At 39.1% G+C, this 19,381-nt stretch overlaps 1 protein-coding gene and 1 long non-coding RNA gene across 2 annotated transcripts in view; one reads left to right on the forward strand and one right to left on the reverse strand.

The window, feature by feature from the left end:
• Positions 1–974: 974 nt before the first annotated feature.
• Positions 975–1,662, reverse strand: LOC143710477 (uncharacterized). The gene is made up of 3 exons (XR_013194571.1): positions 1,534–1,662; positions 1,244–1,424; positions 975–1,104 (listed from the first exon to the last, which is right to left on the reverse strand). It is a non-coding gene; the product is annotated as an uncharacterized LOC143710477 (long non-coding RNA).
• Positions 1,663–12,693: 11,031 nt separating this feature from the next.
• The window catches only part of LOC143710418 (GTPase IMAP family member 8-like), a 28,465-nt gene continuing 21,777 nt past the window's right edge, over positions 12,694–19,381 (forward strand). The window contains exon 1 of the mRNA XM_077201372.1: positions 12,694–12,802. Within this exon, the coding sequence (XP_077057487.1) occupies positions 12,781–12,802 (22 nt within the window). The 5' untranslated portion in view covers positions 12,694–12,780. The remainder of the gene's footprint in view (positions 12,803–19,381) is intronic.

A 19,381-nucleotide genomic window follows, 5' to 3' on the forward strand; every position in this document is an offset into this window, starting at 1 on the left:
ATTTCAGAATAAATTTCAAAATCAAATTGAATTAAGATTAGAATTGAGTCAAGAGCTTGTAAATAGGAATTTAATCATAAAAACTCTATCAACCAAGCCATATTTATCTTCATGGTTGTTACCTAATTGGGCTAATCATGTAGCATTAGGAATCAACAAAATCCTTACTTGGTGTCAGCCAAGCTCGCATCTCAAGAGGTGGGTGGGCGCAGACTGGGAATAAGTCGCTGTTATGATGGTGCACATTTTGCACGTGGTTGGTTACAGACTTCCACTTTTCCACGGCTTCTTCACCTGTCTTGGAAGAGGATGCACACCAGTAAAGGTGGTTTATGATACTTCTCCTCCAGGCCAGAACCTCTCCACAACTACGCTCTTTCCCTAGTGCATCGATCTTCTTGGCGAGACCTTAAGTAGCAATTACAGAAAATACAATTAATTACAATATTATACTTTAATCAGTTCTTAAAACTTAGTTAAAGTTCATTTGTGCTTTTGTCACTTGAGTCACAATTTGTGATATTATGTTGCTGTTGTGTATATATCTGATTAATCTGAAATGCTGCCAAACAGTTACCCTTAGAGACATGCCAAGTATCAAAATAATGCTGGATGTCAGGTCGTTGCTCCCTCAGATACTTTTGTATCGAAGGATGCCGATCTGTGACGATTGCACCAACCCTTAACCCTGCTGATTCCAGGAACTGGAGGCTTCTCAAAAAACCTTTGCGTTCCATGCGTGGACTTGCACCCACTTCATTACTCTGAGAGATGAAAAAAAAACTCAATTTAGCATACAAAAGACATGTTTTGAGATTTAAAAACCACCCGACATTTACACTTTTATTTTGACAGTTAATAGATACCATATAAACCAAGACAATGAGTATGTTTACATGCACAATATTTTTAAGTTTTGATAGTTATAAAAGTGTTGCTGTGTTTGTATACACACTCAATGTGAGAAAGCCATACACAACAATGCCATTATAGATTATTGCAGTGCCATAGTAAATTGCATTTTTACCTGGATTAACTGAATGTCCACCACCTTGTTGTCTTCCAGGTTCATCATCGTGTAGCTTCCATACTTGGCACAGTGTCCTTCAGGGGGAATCAGAGTAGAACAGAAAAAAGTTTAGGACGTTACTGGTTTATTGACCATTTTTTTCACATTGAACAACATTTTAATCCAATGTCTCTACAGTGTATTGTTGTTATTTTTCACTCAAAATGAACAAACCTGGGGAATCTGCTCTCATGTCACCACCCAAGACAACGGCCTTTCCAGAATGCCTTGCCATCTCCAGCATTGTGTTTTGTTCAGTCCTCCAGTGCCATAAAATTGTTGGCTGGAGAAAGTTCTTTTGATGATTAAAAAATGTCCTGGGACATATACATTCCAGACAGAGTGCTGACATTACCTGGAAGATATCACATTACATAAAATGTAATGATAAAAATGTATAAAAGTATAAAAATGTTTTAACAATGAACAATTTATTTGAAAAAATGTGTTTACACAAATAAAACCTTGTGGATCTGTATGAATGAAGCCCCACTGAATGCTACTGCTGCCGACAAATGCAAATTCCCAGCTGGTGTACTCTGGATGTGTGGCTGGCTGTTCCATTTTGTTTTTTGGAGGCAGTGTGAACAGATCTTTGTGATTTTGAAGCAATACAATGTATATTATGAACAATATCCAATATGCCAATAATACAATAAATAAAATTGTTTATAACAATTTGTCAGTGCTACATTTATGATCACCTGCGTGATGGATACAAATGTCCCATTTACAAATTTCTCAAATGTGCAGATATGGCAGCATGCTTGACACTTCCGAAACAACTGTAGCAAATTGTCTTCATACACCATGTATTTCCTGGCTTTGTGTGGTGGTTGGCAAACCCTGGACAATCATAACTCAGAAAATCATATCATACTTTCTAACAAGGCATCTTGATTGATCATCTCAAACCTGACCTATATACCATGACATTTTTTAACATGTATGAAGTTTTTGTGATAACCACATTTAGACTTACTTTTCAATGCTCTCTTGAGTGACATCAGGCTCATAGGTGACATCTGAACACTGATTTGAGGTGTATTTTGAGCTCTCATCAAACACAGTGTCTTCCATTTGTGGCCTTTTAATTGGTGTTGAAGTGAGACACGGAGCTCCAATATCTGTACCAACACTCACACCAACAGAGTGGCCGAAAGGCTTCACCTGAACAGCTGAAATTTTCAACACACACATATGACAATCAAACACATGAAACAACACAAGAAGACTATTACCAGTTAATACAATGAAGATAAACATAGCTATTAGCCTATAACTTTACCTTTACTACGTCTTTTCTGCTTGTGGGTTTCCGTTTGAACTGACACATTTTTCAAAGATGGTGCATGACATTGACAGGCCACATCTCTTGTTAAGGGCTGTTAAACAGGAATTGCATTATGTTATGATGATATGGGTACAAGGGCAAAATATATTGTGCAGGACTGCCAACTTTTGACTTCAATTTGGAGTGAGAATTACGATTCAATTCATAAGCTTGAGATTCTGATCTTGATTCAATATCGATTCATTTGTATACAATACAATTTTTTATGTTGTAAATGTAAACTATACAGAGAAACCTGTCAGTTGGTATCAAAATTGACAACTTGTATACAATTATATGTCGATTTTTAAAATAATTGAGCAATTGCATGAGACATGATTCATTTCAATAAGTTGAACTAGATTTTTCAACATAAGTTACCATTTGTAAAGAGTAAGAGATGACCGTTATGTCGAATCTGTCTTGATTTGAGTGGTGATGTTGGTTTTTGGCGCGCACGCTCAAAAAACACGCGCACTAAACATTTATTTACTTTATTAAGCATAATATGATGGCAGCCCTGTATGATGATAAACGTCTCAAGAGCTTCGTTGTAGCTAGTTCAACTTACCGTCAAAGTCTGTGAGGTACCAACGGTGTACACTGACGGGACCGCGTTATCTGTTAATGACAGATATCTCACAAACCCCATTTCGTGTTCTGTCCAATTTTTGAAGCATTCACGCGTGAATTTGTCATCGGTCACGTGACCTCTGGGAAACCAATACACACCCCGATACGGGGCTTCAATAGAAATTGCTTCGGTTTCGCGATACGCACATCGAAGCTTCAGGGTCATACGTAACATCACTACTGCTCACTTCATTCTTCCCGCATCGTTACAGTAGTTATGTACTTGTGTTTGTGTTAGAAAAATATACAAGATATTTGTGAGAAAATATTCTACAAGTGTGCAACTCTCATTGGATGAATTCACATTCTGATTTGCGGATGAGCAAAATTTCTCCGTGACTTCACATTTTTTGATGCGGGTGTTTAAATGCGTTTTGGACCATATTCACTGCAGCAACTGTAGCAAAAATGTGAGCACACGAGTTTATTCATATGTGATCTGTAGAAATGGGATTTGTGCACCTGCAATGAAGAATTTGAGAAGGTGTAACTGTTGTGTTGTGTTTGTGGGAGAGAAAAAAAAAGTCTACAAGTTTGCAACTCTTAATGCATTTCTCTCTGTGAGTTCAAATTTACTGATACACATGTGTGGCTATTCTCTACAACTACAAATTTCACTGTCACAGGCATTCAGTAGTTTTGCACCAAAAATACCTTCATACCTTTCATATTAAATCATGGGGCCGCACCTATAAGGTTTCTTAGCTTCTTTGGGAGACCCATTCACTATACCCAATTGATTCTGTACCCCTAACTGTATTACAGTATTGTAATGTTTGAAGTGGTATTGTGAATAAACTCAAACTCAAACTAAAAGAACGTGCGAGAAACTGGAAATGCTTTGAGATAAACTGTATTACGCAAGCATTTCCAAAGAAAACGGTTTTAATTTCACAAAACGAGTCTGAAAACATTCTTTAGCTGTAGTGAGAAATCAATGTTTTCTTCTTTCTCTCCTTTTGGTGGATGTTACATTTGACAGATATTTTGTTTCCTGTTTAGTTTGTCATAAGTTAGATTATGTATTCAGTGTGTTGAATACTCATGTCTGTTAAATTAGTTTTTTATCTAATATCATAAAAGCGCATAAAAATAGTTGGATGGAAACATAGCAAGTGTTTGCTTTAGTGTGGCTCTTGACTTTTTAAATATTATTATTTTTCTGGCTGCTTTAACAGTGTGTTTATAAAACATGTTTGTTATGTCAAAGAAAACAGATCAAATATTTTCAGGTAATAATTAGGTTTTGATAGTGACATAATTATCATATTGTGACTTCTCAATCTCTGATTATATGGGTGATGTGTTCATTTTGCATTATTGATTGCAGCAGCCCAGTGATGTCACAGCACAAGGTTCTGCACAAATAAAATGTTGAAAAGGGTGACAAACAGCATATTCAGATAAACAGAATGTGACAGTCATGCATAGTTAGGTGTTTAACTGTGTGGTGTTGGGCAGTTTACAGTCTCCTTTTGTCCCTGAAGGTATCAATGCCCGTAATCCAGATTGGAAGCACCTGTGCTAGAGCCAGATTGGGAACACCTGCGCTAAATGCTGTGGGGAGGATAAATACTCTGGCTCTTTTGATTTCGCGCTCTCTGATTTGGTTCCACTCCTGCCAGCAGCAGCAACAACAACACACCTTTGTTTTGTTATATTATGTTTTGTTACCGCTTTTAACACCAAAACGTCACTCTAGTCACTCATCCACATTTACACCACTGATGCTACTGACTAACACACTCTATATTGTTAATTGTTAGTTTATTGTTTAAGTTGTTATAATAAAATGTTTATTTTTGGCATTCCTCCGTTTCCTCTTCGCATTTGTCATGACCTTTGAGCCGGGTTGTGACAAATTGGGGGCTCGTCCGGCCGTGATTTTTCCAGTTGGTAGGCTACCGCGATTGTTTGCTGCGGGAATCACTTTTGTTTGGATTAACAGGAAGGACACGCACTTGAAGATAACTTTGTAGGTAAGCCTCATGCTAGTATTTGTGTGTACTGTCTCTTACCTGTAGTTTGGCTTATAAGGACTTGTTGTTTGCCGTTGGTTTGTACGGTGATCAGCTGATTCCGTTGACGTTTGCCGTTTTGCCTGTGGGTAGTTTTGTGGGGTGGTGCGAAGTTTTCCCTGGTAGGTTGTAGCGACGTTCCCCTTTGGGTTCGTTGAGCTGTTGGGGGGTAGTGTTGTGGTGAACGTGGCAAAAGCTTTGCTTGGGAGCATGTCCGTGGTTTCAGGGGGGTTGCTGGTTCACCAGTCACTTTACTGATCCAGCGGTCTCTAGTACGTAAATACCTACCACAACTAACCACATGAAGACTAGGGGGGAGCTTAGTTAATTATGTTGGTTTAGATAGCGGGGAAACTCCGAGCCACGTTGGGAATTAGCCCTTTTTGGCACACAGTTGAACGTGGAGTGTCGACCTGGTCTCTGAGTGAGGTAGGCCTGCATTTATTTATTTTTTTCAGGTGTGTTGCGTAGGCTATTTAATAGGGATGGGCATGATTAATCGACGATCGATTATTGATCATTAAGAATTTCGTCGATCACGTTAATTTGTTATCGATTATCATTAAACTAATGCTGCTGCGTATAGTGTGAGTGGAAAGTGAACGTGTTCCCCGGGCTGGTCAAGTTAGCGCGGAGGTACCTGTGCATCCCAGCAATGTCAGTCTCCTCAGAGCAGGTGTTTTCAGCGGCTGGACTGAAGCCTTGTTTACACTCGAGGCGTCCGCACGAGCTCGAAGGTGAGCGCGGTAAAAATGACGTCATTGCGGTATTCTGTGTTTCACAGGCGAGCGCGTCGAGTATAAACGCCTCGTCTGTTTGGGGAGGTGCGCGCGCAGTCTGCGGAGACTCGCGCTGCAGAGCCAGGCAAAAGTGTAAACGAGGCTTGACGGTCAGGTTGCGGTCGCGTCTGACCCCAGATCATGTCATCAACATGCTTATCTTTCTCAACAAAAATCAGTAGACTGGTGTAGAAGTTGTATGTGAGTTACTAGTTATTTTATATGAGGCTTTGTTAAGTAGCCTAGCCTAATTGATTGTTACAGTAATCTCTCTCACCCTCTTTCTCGACTTCGTTCTTGGATAGTTTTGAGTTACATTTTGACAAAACCTGTCAGATCTAAGTATTATTATGTTTTTGGTTAAGTTATTGTTTAACATGATTTTTTATTATTATTTATTATTTTGGAACAAACAAGGGTCTCTGTTTAAGAACGCCAACTCACAGCTGCAGGTTCCGTTGCTTTCGAGCACCGCAGCGCATATATATCTTCAAGTTTAGCCTAACCGAACGTCCAGTTTTACTGCCACAAGTTGATCATCTTGTAATAAAGATCTAATCGAGGAAAAACACGCTGTATTTTTGTATTTTCATTGCCTTTTTAATTTATAAAAAGTTAAATAAATAATGAATTTGAATAAAAAAATATTAATGATTAATCGATAGTCGATCGTTAATTCTCCCGACGATCGACTAAGAAAATTTAATCGAATGCCCATCCCTACTATTTAACATGTCTGAAGTCGAAGCATTTATTACTGCTTCATCTCAGGAATCCTTGGATAAGTGCACAAAAGAGCAGTTGCTCCAGATTGCTGAGCATTATTCAGTAGAGGTGGTCGGAGACAAACGTGTTAAAGAAACCATTAAATCCGCTATTAAATCTAGTTACTGGTAGCTGGAATCATGTTGGAGCCTAAAGCAGATTTTTCTCAGAGTCCAACGATACATGGTTTAACTTTTGAGCAGCAGAAAGAGATGTTGATGTTGCAGTTGGACTATGAGAAAATGAAACATGAATTGGATGTTAAAAAGCAGCTGGAAGTGGAGAGAATTCACCAGAGCATCGAGAAGGCAAAAATAGATTTAGAAGGAGATCGGCTGTCAATGATCAGAGATGGTTTATTGTCAAGTGATGCTCATGACAGGCAGCAGTCTAGATCATCTGACCGCTTTGATATAAGTAACTTGCGCTTGTTGTCACAATTTAATGAAAAAGGTCCAGATACATTTTTTCTGTTGTTTGACCGTCTGACCGTCCGAATGATGTTTGTAACTATTGTCATGAACAGGGTCATTGGAAGGTGGATTGTGCTGTATTAAAGGCTAAGACAAAGGGAATGAAAACTAATATTAGACCTGTAGCATTTGCTGCGACTGTTAAAACTGACTGTGTTTATGATGTGTGTTCAGCTCCCAGATGTTTTGGCAGCTTATGGTCCTTTCGTTCGAGATGGGTCCGTATCACTGGTAGGCAGTGATGTGAAAATCCCATTAAAGATCTTGAGGGATACGGGGGCCTATAACTCCTACATTGTAAGCTCTGTGTTGCCTTTTTCAGGAGACACAGATACTGGTGACTCTGTTCTCAGTCGTGGAATGGGATTGAGTGTGTTTCCAGCACCTTTGCACAGGATGGTTCTTGACTGTGAGCTTGTTCAGGGTGAGGTTGATATGGGTGTATTATCGGCATTACCTATTGAAGGTATACATCTGATTTTGGGGAACGGTTTGGCTGGTAGTAGAGTTTGGGCTAGCACTCTGCCCTCACCAATAGTCACATTATGTCCATCTGAGTTTGTGTCCCCCCCCCCCCCCCCCCCCACCACCACCACCACCACCACTTTAGGTCACCAACTACAGAGAGAAACCCCACATATATTGTATAAAGTAATCAAATACATAGTTTTCACTATAAATTCAACATTCATTCTTATTTATTTTACAAAAGTGATTCAGTCAAGGGCAGTAAATTACTTTCCTTCTGATGTTTGATTAACATCAGGGGCGTCGCTAGGCCCTTTTTAGGGGGGCTTCAGCCTAAAACTTCTGCCTAGCCCCCCTAAAAATTTGTGATTAATGTAGTCTTGTTATAATCAGATTCAGCGCGTTCTTCATCTTCAATCCGCAGCGGCGCCGAGCAGAGAGCACGTCAGAAACAGAGGACAGGGTGTGTGTGTGTGTGTGTGTGTGTGTGTGTGTGTGTGTGTGTGTGTGTGTGTGTTCATCTGAGCCTCATTGCACTGTCAATGTCAGAATATTTGAGATGACCAATCAAATCAAAGTAGGAGGGCTTTATGTTCACAGACGCTGCTGAGCGCGGAATTTAACAATGCGACTCGACGCGTACAGTCATGTGCGAGATAAGATGTAAGTAGCTAAACTTAACATTTCATATTTGACATTTTTTTAAGTCATAAATGTTAATGACAAAAAATAATCAGGCAAACTAATATAGTTTTGTCGATTTTCGCCATTTTGAACTGAAAATAGGCCTATGTAACGTGTAATGTAATAATTAGTTTACTGTCATTGTGACGGGACAAGAAACATTAACAAAGCCGTTTTCATCATGTTAGGCACAAGATTAATAATGAATGTGTACATATTGAGAATATAATACAAATTGTAGCCTTTAGTACATTAAAAAAGCTCAGCTTTAGGAGGGGAAGAGAAAGGGATGAAGACACTGAGAAAAAAAGAAAGAGTGATGGAAATGAGGAGAGAGCAGGTATTGACAAATAATCTGCACTGACATGGTTTTAAAGCTATTTCTTATCCTTTTTTTGGTCTTAAAAACGTCTTGAAATGCACATATAAGAGAAATAAAAAATTTGAACCCCCTACCAACCTCAAATTTAGTATCTCTTTGATTATAAAGCCCTGTCTACGGCCCTGTATTAGGCATAAGATCAATAATGAATGTGTAGCCTACATATTGTGAATGCAACCTATCAGTTGACCCTATGTTTACTTTCTTCACTGACAGACAAAAATGAAAAGTCTATATCAGTCAAAGCTCAGCTTTATGAGGAGAAGAGACAGAACAAAGAGAAAAAGAGTGTGATGCTGATGAGGAGAGAAAAATAATCAGCTGCCCACTGACATGTTTTTAAAGCTGTTTTCCAATTTTTTTTGGCCTTCAAAACATCTTAAAATGCACATATGTAGATCAGAGAAATCAAAATTTCTCGGGGAAACCCCGAACCCCCCTATCTACCCTACCTCACATTTGGGACCACAGCGATTATAAAACACTGCCTTTGCATGGTAATGAAATTGATAGTGAGCATTAGATCCTAAACTAAAGTGTTAACTTTTTTTATTATTTAAAAAAAAAAATCATACCCTCATTGTGGGCTTAGCCCCCCTAAAATGAAAATCCTAGTGACGTCCCTGATTAACATTATTGACACAAATGGCAACAGCAGCTTTATTAGCAGCTTCTGTCACTTTAAGACCTCAGGGTCGGAACTCAAGTGCGCTGGGCAAAAACCGTCTCAAGTTCACCATGGTCTCAAAACTAGCATTTACAAAATGAATTCTCTCCCACTGCTTACTGTGCCTGAGCAGTTTAAAATAATTTGTTTCTAAACCACAATGCTTAAAAACGTGTTTAAATTATAAACTTACATCATGATGGCGCAGCAAAATTGATATATTTCTACCAGATATATTATCGCCAGCCCTTTAGGCGAATATAGAGTTTGATCAAACACAAAAAGCAATATCATACATCCATCAAGTTAATAATCAAACTTATTGAAAGTTGGTGAGGTCGATGATGACGCTGTGTCTTTATCTGCTCCAACATGTGCCCGGCCCACTTGCTGTTCCACAACTTCTCCGTGATCATCAGCATTATATTAGCCATATATTATGTAATATAATATTTATGGCAATAATAATATATTTTTTATATTAGTAAAATAACCAGATAACTTGGGGATTTTACTGAGCAGTTTCCTCTGCTGTTCAGCTTTTAAAAAAAATCATTTTTTGAGCCCCACTCAAACATGTTTTTTTTTTAAGATGACATTTTTAGCTATGCTATCGAAGACGAAGATAATGCGTGACAATTTTAAGAATTGTCTAGAATGAAGTGAAGAGTGGAGGCGATTGATTGGTTGATGCGTATATTCTAATAAGGCGCAGGCAGCCATCATCTGATAGGCCTACGTGCAGCAGCAGGTCCGTCGTTCACAAGTTAAATATAGAATAAATGTATTTGACTGGTATATCAAATTAAAACGTGACGTTTCAATTCACCATGCCCTGCTGCCCACGGGGGTTTGATTGACAGGCGACCTGACCAATCATAACGCCGAATGCACAATTTTGTCCGACAACAAAGCTGCCAGTAGATTAACGTCGGTGGACTTGAACTTGAAAAACGGAATTGTTTAAATTACTTAAATGACAATATTTGAGAGTTGAGACTTTTTTTTCACATCAACAGTAAGCTGCTCTGAGCTCTCTCTTGTATGTCGCCGCATAGTCACTCAGTGTAACGTTAGTCTTTGCCCCGCAATGTATTTTTCACTGCGTGAGTGAGAACATGATGTGCGTGACTCGTTAGAGCCGCTTGGCTTGTCACGCAGTAACTAAAAAAGGCGGGTCTTTGCGAATAGTCACTATAACATTAATGATAATGATTCCATGATAATACATGGAATATACGGCAAAGCGCCACTAAATAACAGGGCTAATTTGTGGGGGGCGTGGTAAGGCTTTGGCAATCAGATGGCTAGTAGTAGTCAATATGCTCCACAGTCAATCACGGGCCCCCTCCTTGCTCGGGCCCCGGGGCTTTAGCCCCGCCTAGCCCTATTGTTAATGCGGCCATGGTGCCTTTGGGGGTTCCGACTCTGGCAGAGCTGCCCTTGTCACTGTCTCATAGTGAGGTTGTTCAGGAGCAGCGTAATGACGTACCCTTGAAGGAAATATTCCGCTGTGTTTTGCCTGCCTTGGAAATTTGCAATGTGGCATCTGGCTACTTTTTGCATAAGGATTTGCTGTTCAGAAAATGGATTCCAGTGAGTGAGGATGGTGTGAAAGGTGATGTTTTCCAGGTAGTTGTACCAGCGAAGTTTCGTTCCCTTGTTTTGAAGGTGGCACATGACGAGGGTGGGCACTTTGGGGTCCGTAAAACATATCTTAATATCCTAAAACATTTCTTTTGGCCTAGACTTCAAAAAGATGTGTCTGCGTATATTAAGACCTGTCATATATGCCAACTTACAGGTAAGCCAAATCAGAGTATTAAACCTGCGCTGTTGCAACCTATTCCAGTGGTGAGTGAACCTTTTAAACACCTTATTGTTGACTGTGTCGGTCCATTGCCTTGTGCTAAATCTGGTTTTAAATATTTACTTACTGTTATGTGTCAGAGCACCAGGTATTCAGCTGCGTACCCGTTAAGGTCCATTATGACTAAATCGGTGGTTAGGGCCTTAACACAGTTCATTTCCATATTTGGCATTCCTAAGGTGATCCAGAGCGACCAGGGGTCAAATTTTACATCTCACATGTTTGGTCAAGTGTTGAAACTGTTGCGCATTAAACAAAATCACTCTTCAGCATATCATGCGCAAAGCCAAGGTGCTTTGGAGAGGTTCCATCAGACGCTTAAGTCTCTATTGCGGGCATACTGTCCGGAGCTAGATAGAGACTGGGAAGATGGATTCCCGTGGCTAATGCTGCGCGAGAGGCTGTACAGGAAAGTACAGTCTTTAGCACAAATGAGCTGGTTTTTGGGCATACAGTGCCTTTAGCTGTCTTGAAAAGTGGCTGTGTTGATACTGAGCCACCGAAGAATCTGATTGACTTTGTGAATGGGTTCAGACACCGTTTGTTTAAAGTTGGGTGTATGGCACTAGAGAAATGAGTGTATCGCAAAGTAAAATGATTCTATGACAGATGTACCGAGAGACAGGAGTTCAGTCCAGGTGACCAGGTCCTTGCACTGATGCCTATTGTGGACTCACCATTTCAAGCTAAATATATTGGTCCATATACTGTGAGTGAGAAGACTTCAGATTTGAACTATATTGTGGAGACACCAGGCATAAGAAAACATGATACAGTCATCGAGTTAATCTCCTTAAACCTTTCTACAAGCGCGTAGTTGGGATTGATTCAGGTCAAGATGTGAAGAATGTTGTGTGCCCAGCACTTTTGGTGACTTCAGGGATTTTGACTCAGGAGGCAGATGGGGTGCCGCAACTCTAAATATCACAAAACAAGTCAAAATAAAATAAATTACTAAAACAATTCAGTTTATAATTTATTCATGCAGCAATGCATGATGGGAGCCATGGATGAGTTTTGATTGGTGGCCCCAGAATGCACTGCATCAAGTGTTTTGATGGTCACCATTGTTGAGCATTATACGCTGATTCTTGTCAAAACATAACCAACAATTTCTACCACAAGTTATCTAGGCTAATCTTGCACTTAAAATGCTAATATAATAGCCAGAAAATATATGAAATTACAAAGACAAGAGTCAAGAGTCCAACTTAAGCAAACCCTGATCACCAGTGAGCAGCCGTACAGATTAAAGATACAATAAGAATTAAGTGCCCAATTAATGGAAATACTGTGTGTTTCTATCTGTTTTTGGGAGACACATGTATTCTATCTTTGGTCTGATACATGACATCTAAAACTGAATAACTTATGTTTACATTTTAAACCTATTCAAAGCACTTGATCATGGCTAATATGACAAAGCACTGACATAGAGTTAGACTATAAGTCAGAGTAAACATCAGTAGGTCACAAACTAAAACATATAGTAGTTCTGCAAGTTTTATGCCCTCAGGTGTCATGCTGACAGATTTTTTTTTTTTTTTAACAGTATGAGTTAGTGTAGACACTTTACCTGGGTCCGTCTCACACACAAACACAGCGGGACTCTGAACGACAAGCACAAACTGCGAGAGACATGATGGCATCAGCAGATAAAGGTAAGTGTAAGTTATATGACCTAATGTGATACAGCTAGTTTAATACCATACTGAGAAATTAATCATATACTGTGCATTTTGTTGCTGGTAATTGACGCCATTAAACTGTACATCAGAAAGTAAATAGTGAAGATAATCTACATTAGTATTCAGTGGACATATACAACCTTAAGGTTATTATATTCAGAATGTGAATGCTTTCCAGATAGCAACATAACCATTGACATAATGTTAAATCAATATTAATATGTCAATGTTAACCGCATTGAATCAACATCACTTTTGCACCCACAATTAATGTTTAATTTTTTTTTTTAAATATCATCCAAAAATCAATGTTAATGCAATCAAATCAATGTTACAATGTGTTACTGGTTCAACATGTTTGCACTCTCAGAAAATGTCACACAACAACTACAACTGCCTTAAAGCCACACATAAATATGTTTCATTTTCTGAGAGTGCAAGCATGATGTTGAACCAGCATCACTTTGTAACATTGATTTAATGCATTAACATTGATTTTTGGATGAAATGTCTCCAACATTATTTTGGAGAAAACACTCATTTTTCAACATTAAAAGTGATGTTGATTCACTGCGGTTAACATTGAGACATTAATATTGTTTTAACATTATTTCAATGGTTGCTTGCTATCTGGGTTTTTAATTAATTTGATAAAATAGGATTGCCAAATTAATGATAAGGGATTGTCATCTGTCTTCTATGCCAAGTTTGAATTAAACTAAAGGAACGTGACACAACCTGTCATCCACAATGTTTGTATTCAGTCAGTTCTCACTAACTTAACAAACCTGAATAGCAAAAAATGAATCATTCATTATTACATTTATTCAGAACTGTCACTACTGATGTTTCTAGTGTTTACAGGAATTTAAGTGTTGACTGCACATCTATTTGAAATCACGATATTACAGATGTGATGCTCCTAATAATGTAAAGCCTGATGATCAATGAAGGCAATGTGATGTACATCAATCAGAAAGTGTAGCAGAACACAGCAATAGTGCTGTTTCCCTTTCAGTCGCTCACGTTCGACGTGACGACGTAATTGGGATCATTTCAGGGAGCCCTATCAACTTCGAGTGTCTACAGAACGAGCCAGTGAACGTAGGCGTGCGCGAGAAGAGTCACGCGCCCCGCCCCGCAGCGCGGGTATAATTTAGATATATTTTTAAGATGAAAAAATGCAGTTTTACAGATACTAGACAAGTGACTTTCAAATAAAAGATTGGTATCAAAGACCACACCCAGGTTCCTAACTGACGGCGAGGCCTTGACAGAGCAGCCATCAAGTGTTAGACAGTATTCTAGGTTTAGAATAATTAGAATTTCTGTTTTTTCAGAATTAAGTAGTAGGAAATTACTAGTCATCCAGTTTTATATATCAGCTATGCATTCCGTTAATTTTGTGGATTGGTAAGTTTCGTCAGGGCGTGAAGAAATATAGAGCTGAGTATCATCAGCATAACAGTGAAAACTAATGCCATGCTTCCTAATAATATCTCCTAAGGGTAGCATGTACAGAGTGAACAGCAACGGTCCTAGTACTGAGCCTTGTGGTACACCATACCGAACTTTTGACCGATAAAACTGATGACGGTCAGATACGTATGATTTAAACCATGCTAGTGCAATTACACTGATGCCAACATAATTTTCGAGTCTATCTAAAAGAATGTTGTGGTCGATAGTGTCAAATGCAGCATTAAGATCGAGTAGCACTAATAGTGAGATACAACCACTATCGGATGATAAGAGCAAATAATTTGTGACTCTAATGAGAGCTGTCTCAGTACTATGATACGGTCTAAATCCTGACTGGAAATCCTCACAGATACCATTTCTTTCTAAAAAGGAACATAGTTGTGAGGATACTGCCTTTTCTAGAATCTTTGACAGAAAAGGTAGATTCGAGATCGGCCTGTAATTGACTAATTCTGTAGAATCAAGTTGCGTTTTATTAACAAGCGATTTAATCATAGCCAGCTTAAAAGTTTTTGGTACGTATCCTAATGACAAATATGAATTAATGATAGTAAGAAAAGGATCTATGACCTCTGGAAGCATCTCTTTCAATAGTTTAGTCAGTATAGGGTCTAACATACATGTTGTTGATTTAGATGATTTAACGAGTTTAGAGAATTCTTCCTCTCCTATAGCAATAAATGAATCGAATTTTTCATCAGTGAGACTACACTGCACTGTCTGATGCGATACTGTAGTAGACGGTTGCATAGAGTGGCGGTTCTACATTGAAGTACACCCCTTTCGAGCGCCCCCCCCCCTCCCCCCCAAAAAAACAAACAAACAAAGTTCTGCATAAACAGTTATATTTTATTATAACAACATAAGTGATCATTTCTCAATTGCACAAATCCTTCATTAGAAAGCCAGACTTAAGAGAATTAGGTTATTAACTATTGCAATTTAAACAGCAAACACACTTTTTAAGGTGCTCAATTTCCACCTCCAACATTGCCAAAGGACAATGAACACAATTCTGCACAAAATTTGATATGAGTATAAGTTATCAGAACTTAAATAAATATACACTATATTAATATGCCAAAAATATATACAATCAGATATATAAAAAAGTAACAAAAGCAGAGAGCAACAATATTATTATCAACAAAAAATATTAGGAATATTATACAAATAAAATATAGAATAAATATTCTAAATAGCACAAATTCTGCATCACACAAATGTGAAAAAACACCAAAGAGGGCATAGGCCCAGAACAGAAAACTAAAACCTGACCTTTCTGGCCTTCCTTGATGCAAAATCATCAATGATGTCATCGTATGCAATCTGCTCCCCTATTAAGTGATTGATACTGATGACGGCAAGTCCAGTGAGCCGTTCCTGGGACATGGTGGACCTCAGGTATGACTTGATCAACTTCTATTTTGAAAAGCTCCTCTCTGCTTGAGCCACAGTGACTGGCAGAGTAAGTGCAATCCTGAGAGCAGTCCAAAAGTTGGGGTAGATCTCCGATAGATCCTTATCATCCATAAAAGTGATAAGCTCAAGGAGGCTCATGGTCTTTGATGGCAGGTCAGGGAAGTTCTTAATTTCCTGCACAAGCTCTCTACTGTCCAAATCAGAGTGCCCCTTAAAGTGCAGTGTGGTGCCAAGTGCCTCGTATTGATCTGTCAGCTCCACATCTGCAAGACTTGGGAAATTGGTCAAAACTCCAAATTTCTTTCCAACATTTTCCAATGTGGAAAATCTCTCTTTGATGGCTGACGTGGCTGCATCAACGACAACATTGAAGAATTCAACCTCCAACTTCCTAAGTGCATCACTGAAAGGCTCATCATGTGATTCATATGAGAAGTGGCGCTTTGTGGACCTCAGCCTTTTTTGTTTTAATACAGCCTCCACATTCATATCTTCACAAATCTCTTTGGCCACCATCTGTGCAGTCACAAAGCCAGTTGCCCTGTAGTTCTGGAGATCTCGCTCAGTCTTCTTCAAAAGACTCACGGCTATGGCCACATGCATGTTAGGAGACCGCATGAGTGTGCTGGCATGCTGTATTGCAGATAGCATGTCATACCAAACAACCGTGCAGATGCTGAAGCGGTACGACCCCACCTCCTCAGATAAAGATTGGGCCTCAGCCTTTATAGCAGGGTCTTTGGTGTGGTCTCTCACCTCAATTAAAGCCTCTCTCACGGCAGCTCCCTGGTACCTCATGGGCACGACACTCTTGACCTTGCTCTCCCACCTTGTTTCTGCCCACATCTTTAAGGTGATGCTCACATGGTTCTTCAGTATGGCCCATCTTTGGGTGGAGGCTGAAATATTGTGTACAGCTTTTGCAGGACACCAAAGTAACTTAAAGCATCAACAGATCCCTTAGCAGCATCACACACAACTAAATTCAATGTATGTGCCCCACATGGCACAAACAGAGCTCGGGGATTCTTTTCTAAGAGTCTGGCTTGAACTCCCTTATTTTTGCCTTTCATGTTTGCCCCGTTGTCATATGACTGTCCTCTGCAGTCTTCAAAAGGAATTCCCAACTCCTCAAGTCTCGTCAGGATCATGGATTCCAAGTGCTGGCCTGTGGACTCCTCTGCCTCCAAAAATCCCATAAAATGTTCCCTGATATGGGGCTTCTCCATCAGTGACACCACTCTAATGACCACTGACAACTGTTCTGTGTGGCTTATATCTGGGGTGCAGTCCAGAATTATTGAAAAAAAACTTTGCCTGCTTGATGTCATCCACTATAGCAGATATGATTTTGCTGCTCAACAAATCAATCAGCTCATTCTGCACATGATGGCCTAGGTAGCTGTTATGACTTGCTGTTCCTCTTTCGACACGGTTAAGGTGATCTTTCATGGTGGGATCAAACCTGGCCATAAGTTCAACCTCTTTGAGAAAATTCCCATTTGATGGTGTGAACAGTGTTTCTGTGTGTCCCCTTAAAGCCAAATTTCGAATGGCCAGTGACTGCACGATAGCAGTGAGACGTGTCAGCACTGCTCTCCATCTCACCCTTTCAGCCTCCAGAAGTGCCATCTCCAGCTTATCAATAGTTGTCCCACTTTTTAACCTCACTGACAGTTCCTTCCATGCTTTCATGCAATTGATGTGTTCTGGACTGTTTTCATGTGATGTGAGATAATTGCTTGCATGTTTCCAATTTGCCATTCCTGCACTTGTTAAATTAATGTTCTTCTTGGAAAACAATTTGCAGCAGAAGCAAAAGAGGCTGTTGTTCTTAATTGAATAAATCAGCCAACTTCTTGCCATCTTTTCACCACTTACTAATGTCTTCTTAAAATATTGGGTGTGGCAACTTCTCCCATTACTCTCATTCCTACGGAAAACAAAGCCAGGTGGCACCTTACTTGGTCCTCTGCGAACCAGCTCAGTCCGAATCCTGTCAGTCAGATGTAAGGGCCAGTTAGCAGGGTCGGTTGACAGAGGCTCATCCTCACCAGTGGGGCTCAGTGGGGGTTCAGCTCCAGGCATTTCTATCAGACAGCATATTGGCACATTACTCAAAACACATAGCAGTGAAACAACACATAGTCCTACTCATAAATTATCAGAAATATTAAAATTACATTAAATTGCAGTTGTCCAGTTGTCTTGTAGCCTACACACACACACACACACACACACACACACACACACAATATGCACACCTGAAGGCTCATGCTGGGGAGAAGTAGAGGCAAAGAGGTCTTCATCCTCAATATCACATATTTGTGGTGATATTTGTGGAGACATATGTGTAGCTGAGGACATGGATTGTAGCTCATCCTGAAGGGTTGAGACCATTCCAGAAGAGGCCTGTGTAGCGGAGGAGGTGATTGGCTCATCCTGACCAGTGGCAGAGGTTGCTCCAAAATATTTTAGAAGTGCCCCTGAAATTGCAATTGAAATCAAAAGACCATAGGATAATGTTTTATACAGCTAAAACAGCCTGGGGTCAAATTGACCCAAAACATAATAGAAGGGTTACATAAACATGCTCTTACACGCTAAATGTCTGTCATTTGAATTTGAATTTATTTATTTATTTGATCAGGGACAATGCACAAAAAAACATTAATCTAAGAAAGAAGAGATGTCATGTGCCAGGTTCTAGCAAAAATGCTAATTTCCGCCTGCAGTCCCTGGACAGGTTGATGATATACTTACAAAATTTAAAAAATATGTACAGAATTATAATACACAGAAGCATCACTTCACTCACATCATAACACTCTCTACTACAGGAATCTATAACTTGTTCATTCACAGATTACATCATTCGTATCGCAGTCATTCAGTGCGTACAGGTTTGCTTTGTTAATAACCACTGTTTGGTCAGGCGTGTAAATATGCTATAGTTAGTGCAAGAGATAATTTCATTTGGAAGAGTATTCCAAAGGCTCACTGCTTTATAAGAGAACGATTGTTGACCATATGTGGTTCTGCATCTTGGAACGCTGCACTCTCCTCTAACTGTTGACCGTGTGGTTCTAAAATTTCTCTCCGAATTTAGTGTCACAAATTTTCTTAAGGGAGGAGCAGCGATGTTATGAATAATTTTAAATAGAGAAGAAATTTGATTATATTTAATAAGGTTTTCAAAATTTAAAATGTTATATTTACTTAATACTTTACAATGATGGTAGTAGCGAGACTTTTTATCATGAATTTTTATAGCCCTTTTGTATAATGATTCAAGAAACTTTAGCGATGTTTTACACGCCTGAGACCAACTAGACATGCAATACAAAAGATGTGAAACAATCATAGTATTAAGGAATGTGTTTGAGGCTTCCGTAGTTATTGAATTTCTAATATGTTTATAGTTCATCAAATTAAATTTTAATTTATTACTGAGTTTTTTTATGTGACTTTTAAAACCAAGCTTTGAGTCAAGTACTAAACCTAAATATTTTGTTTCATTTACATTTTTAATTTTTTGTCCATTTACTTGAATTTCTTGACTTTGTTGTATTTTACGTTTATTTGAAAAAAACATAGATACTGTTTTATCAACGTTTAAGGTCAGGCAGGACGTCTGCAACCATTCTG

The sequence above is a fragment of the Siphateles boraxobius genome, unplaced genomic scaffold (assembly GCF_051911475.1).
Source record: "Siphateles boraxobius isolate OS27281-9 unplaced genomic scaffold, OSU_SipBor_1 47, whole genome shotgun sequence".
NCBI classification, from domain to species: Eukaryota; Metazoa; Chordata; class Actinopteri; order Cypriniformes; family Leuciscidae; genus Siphateles; species Siphateles boraxobius.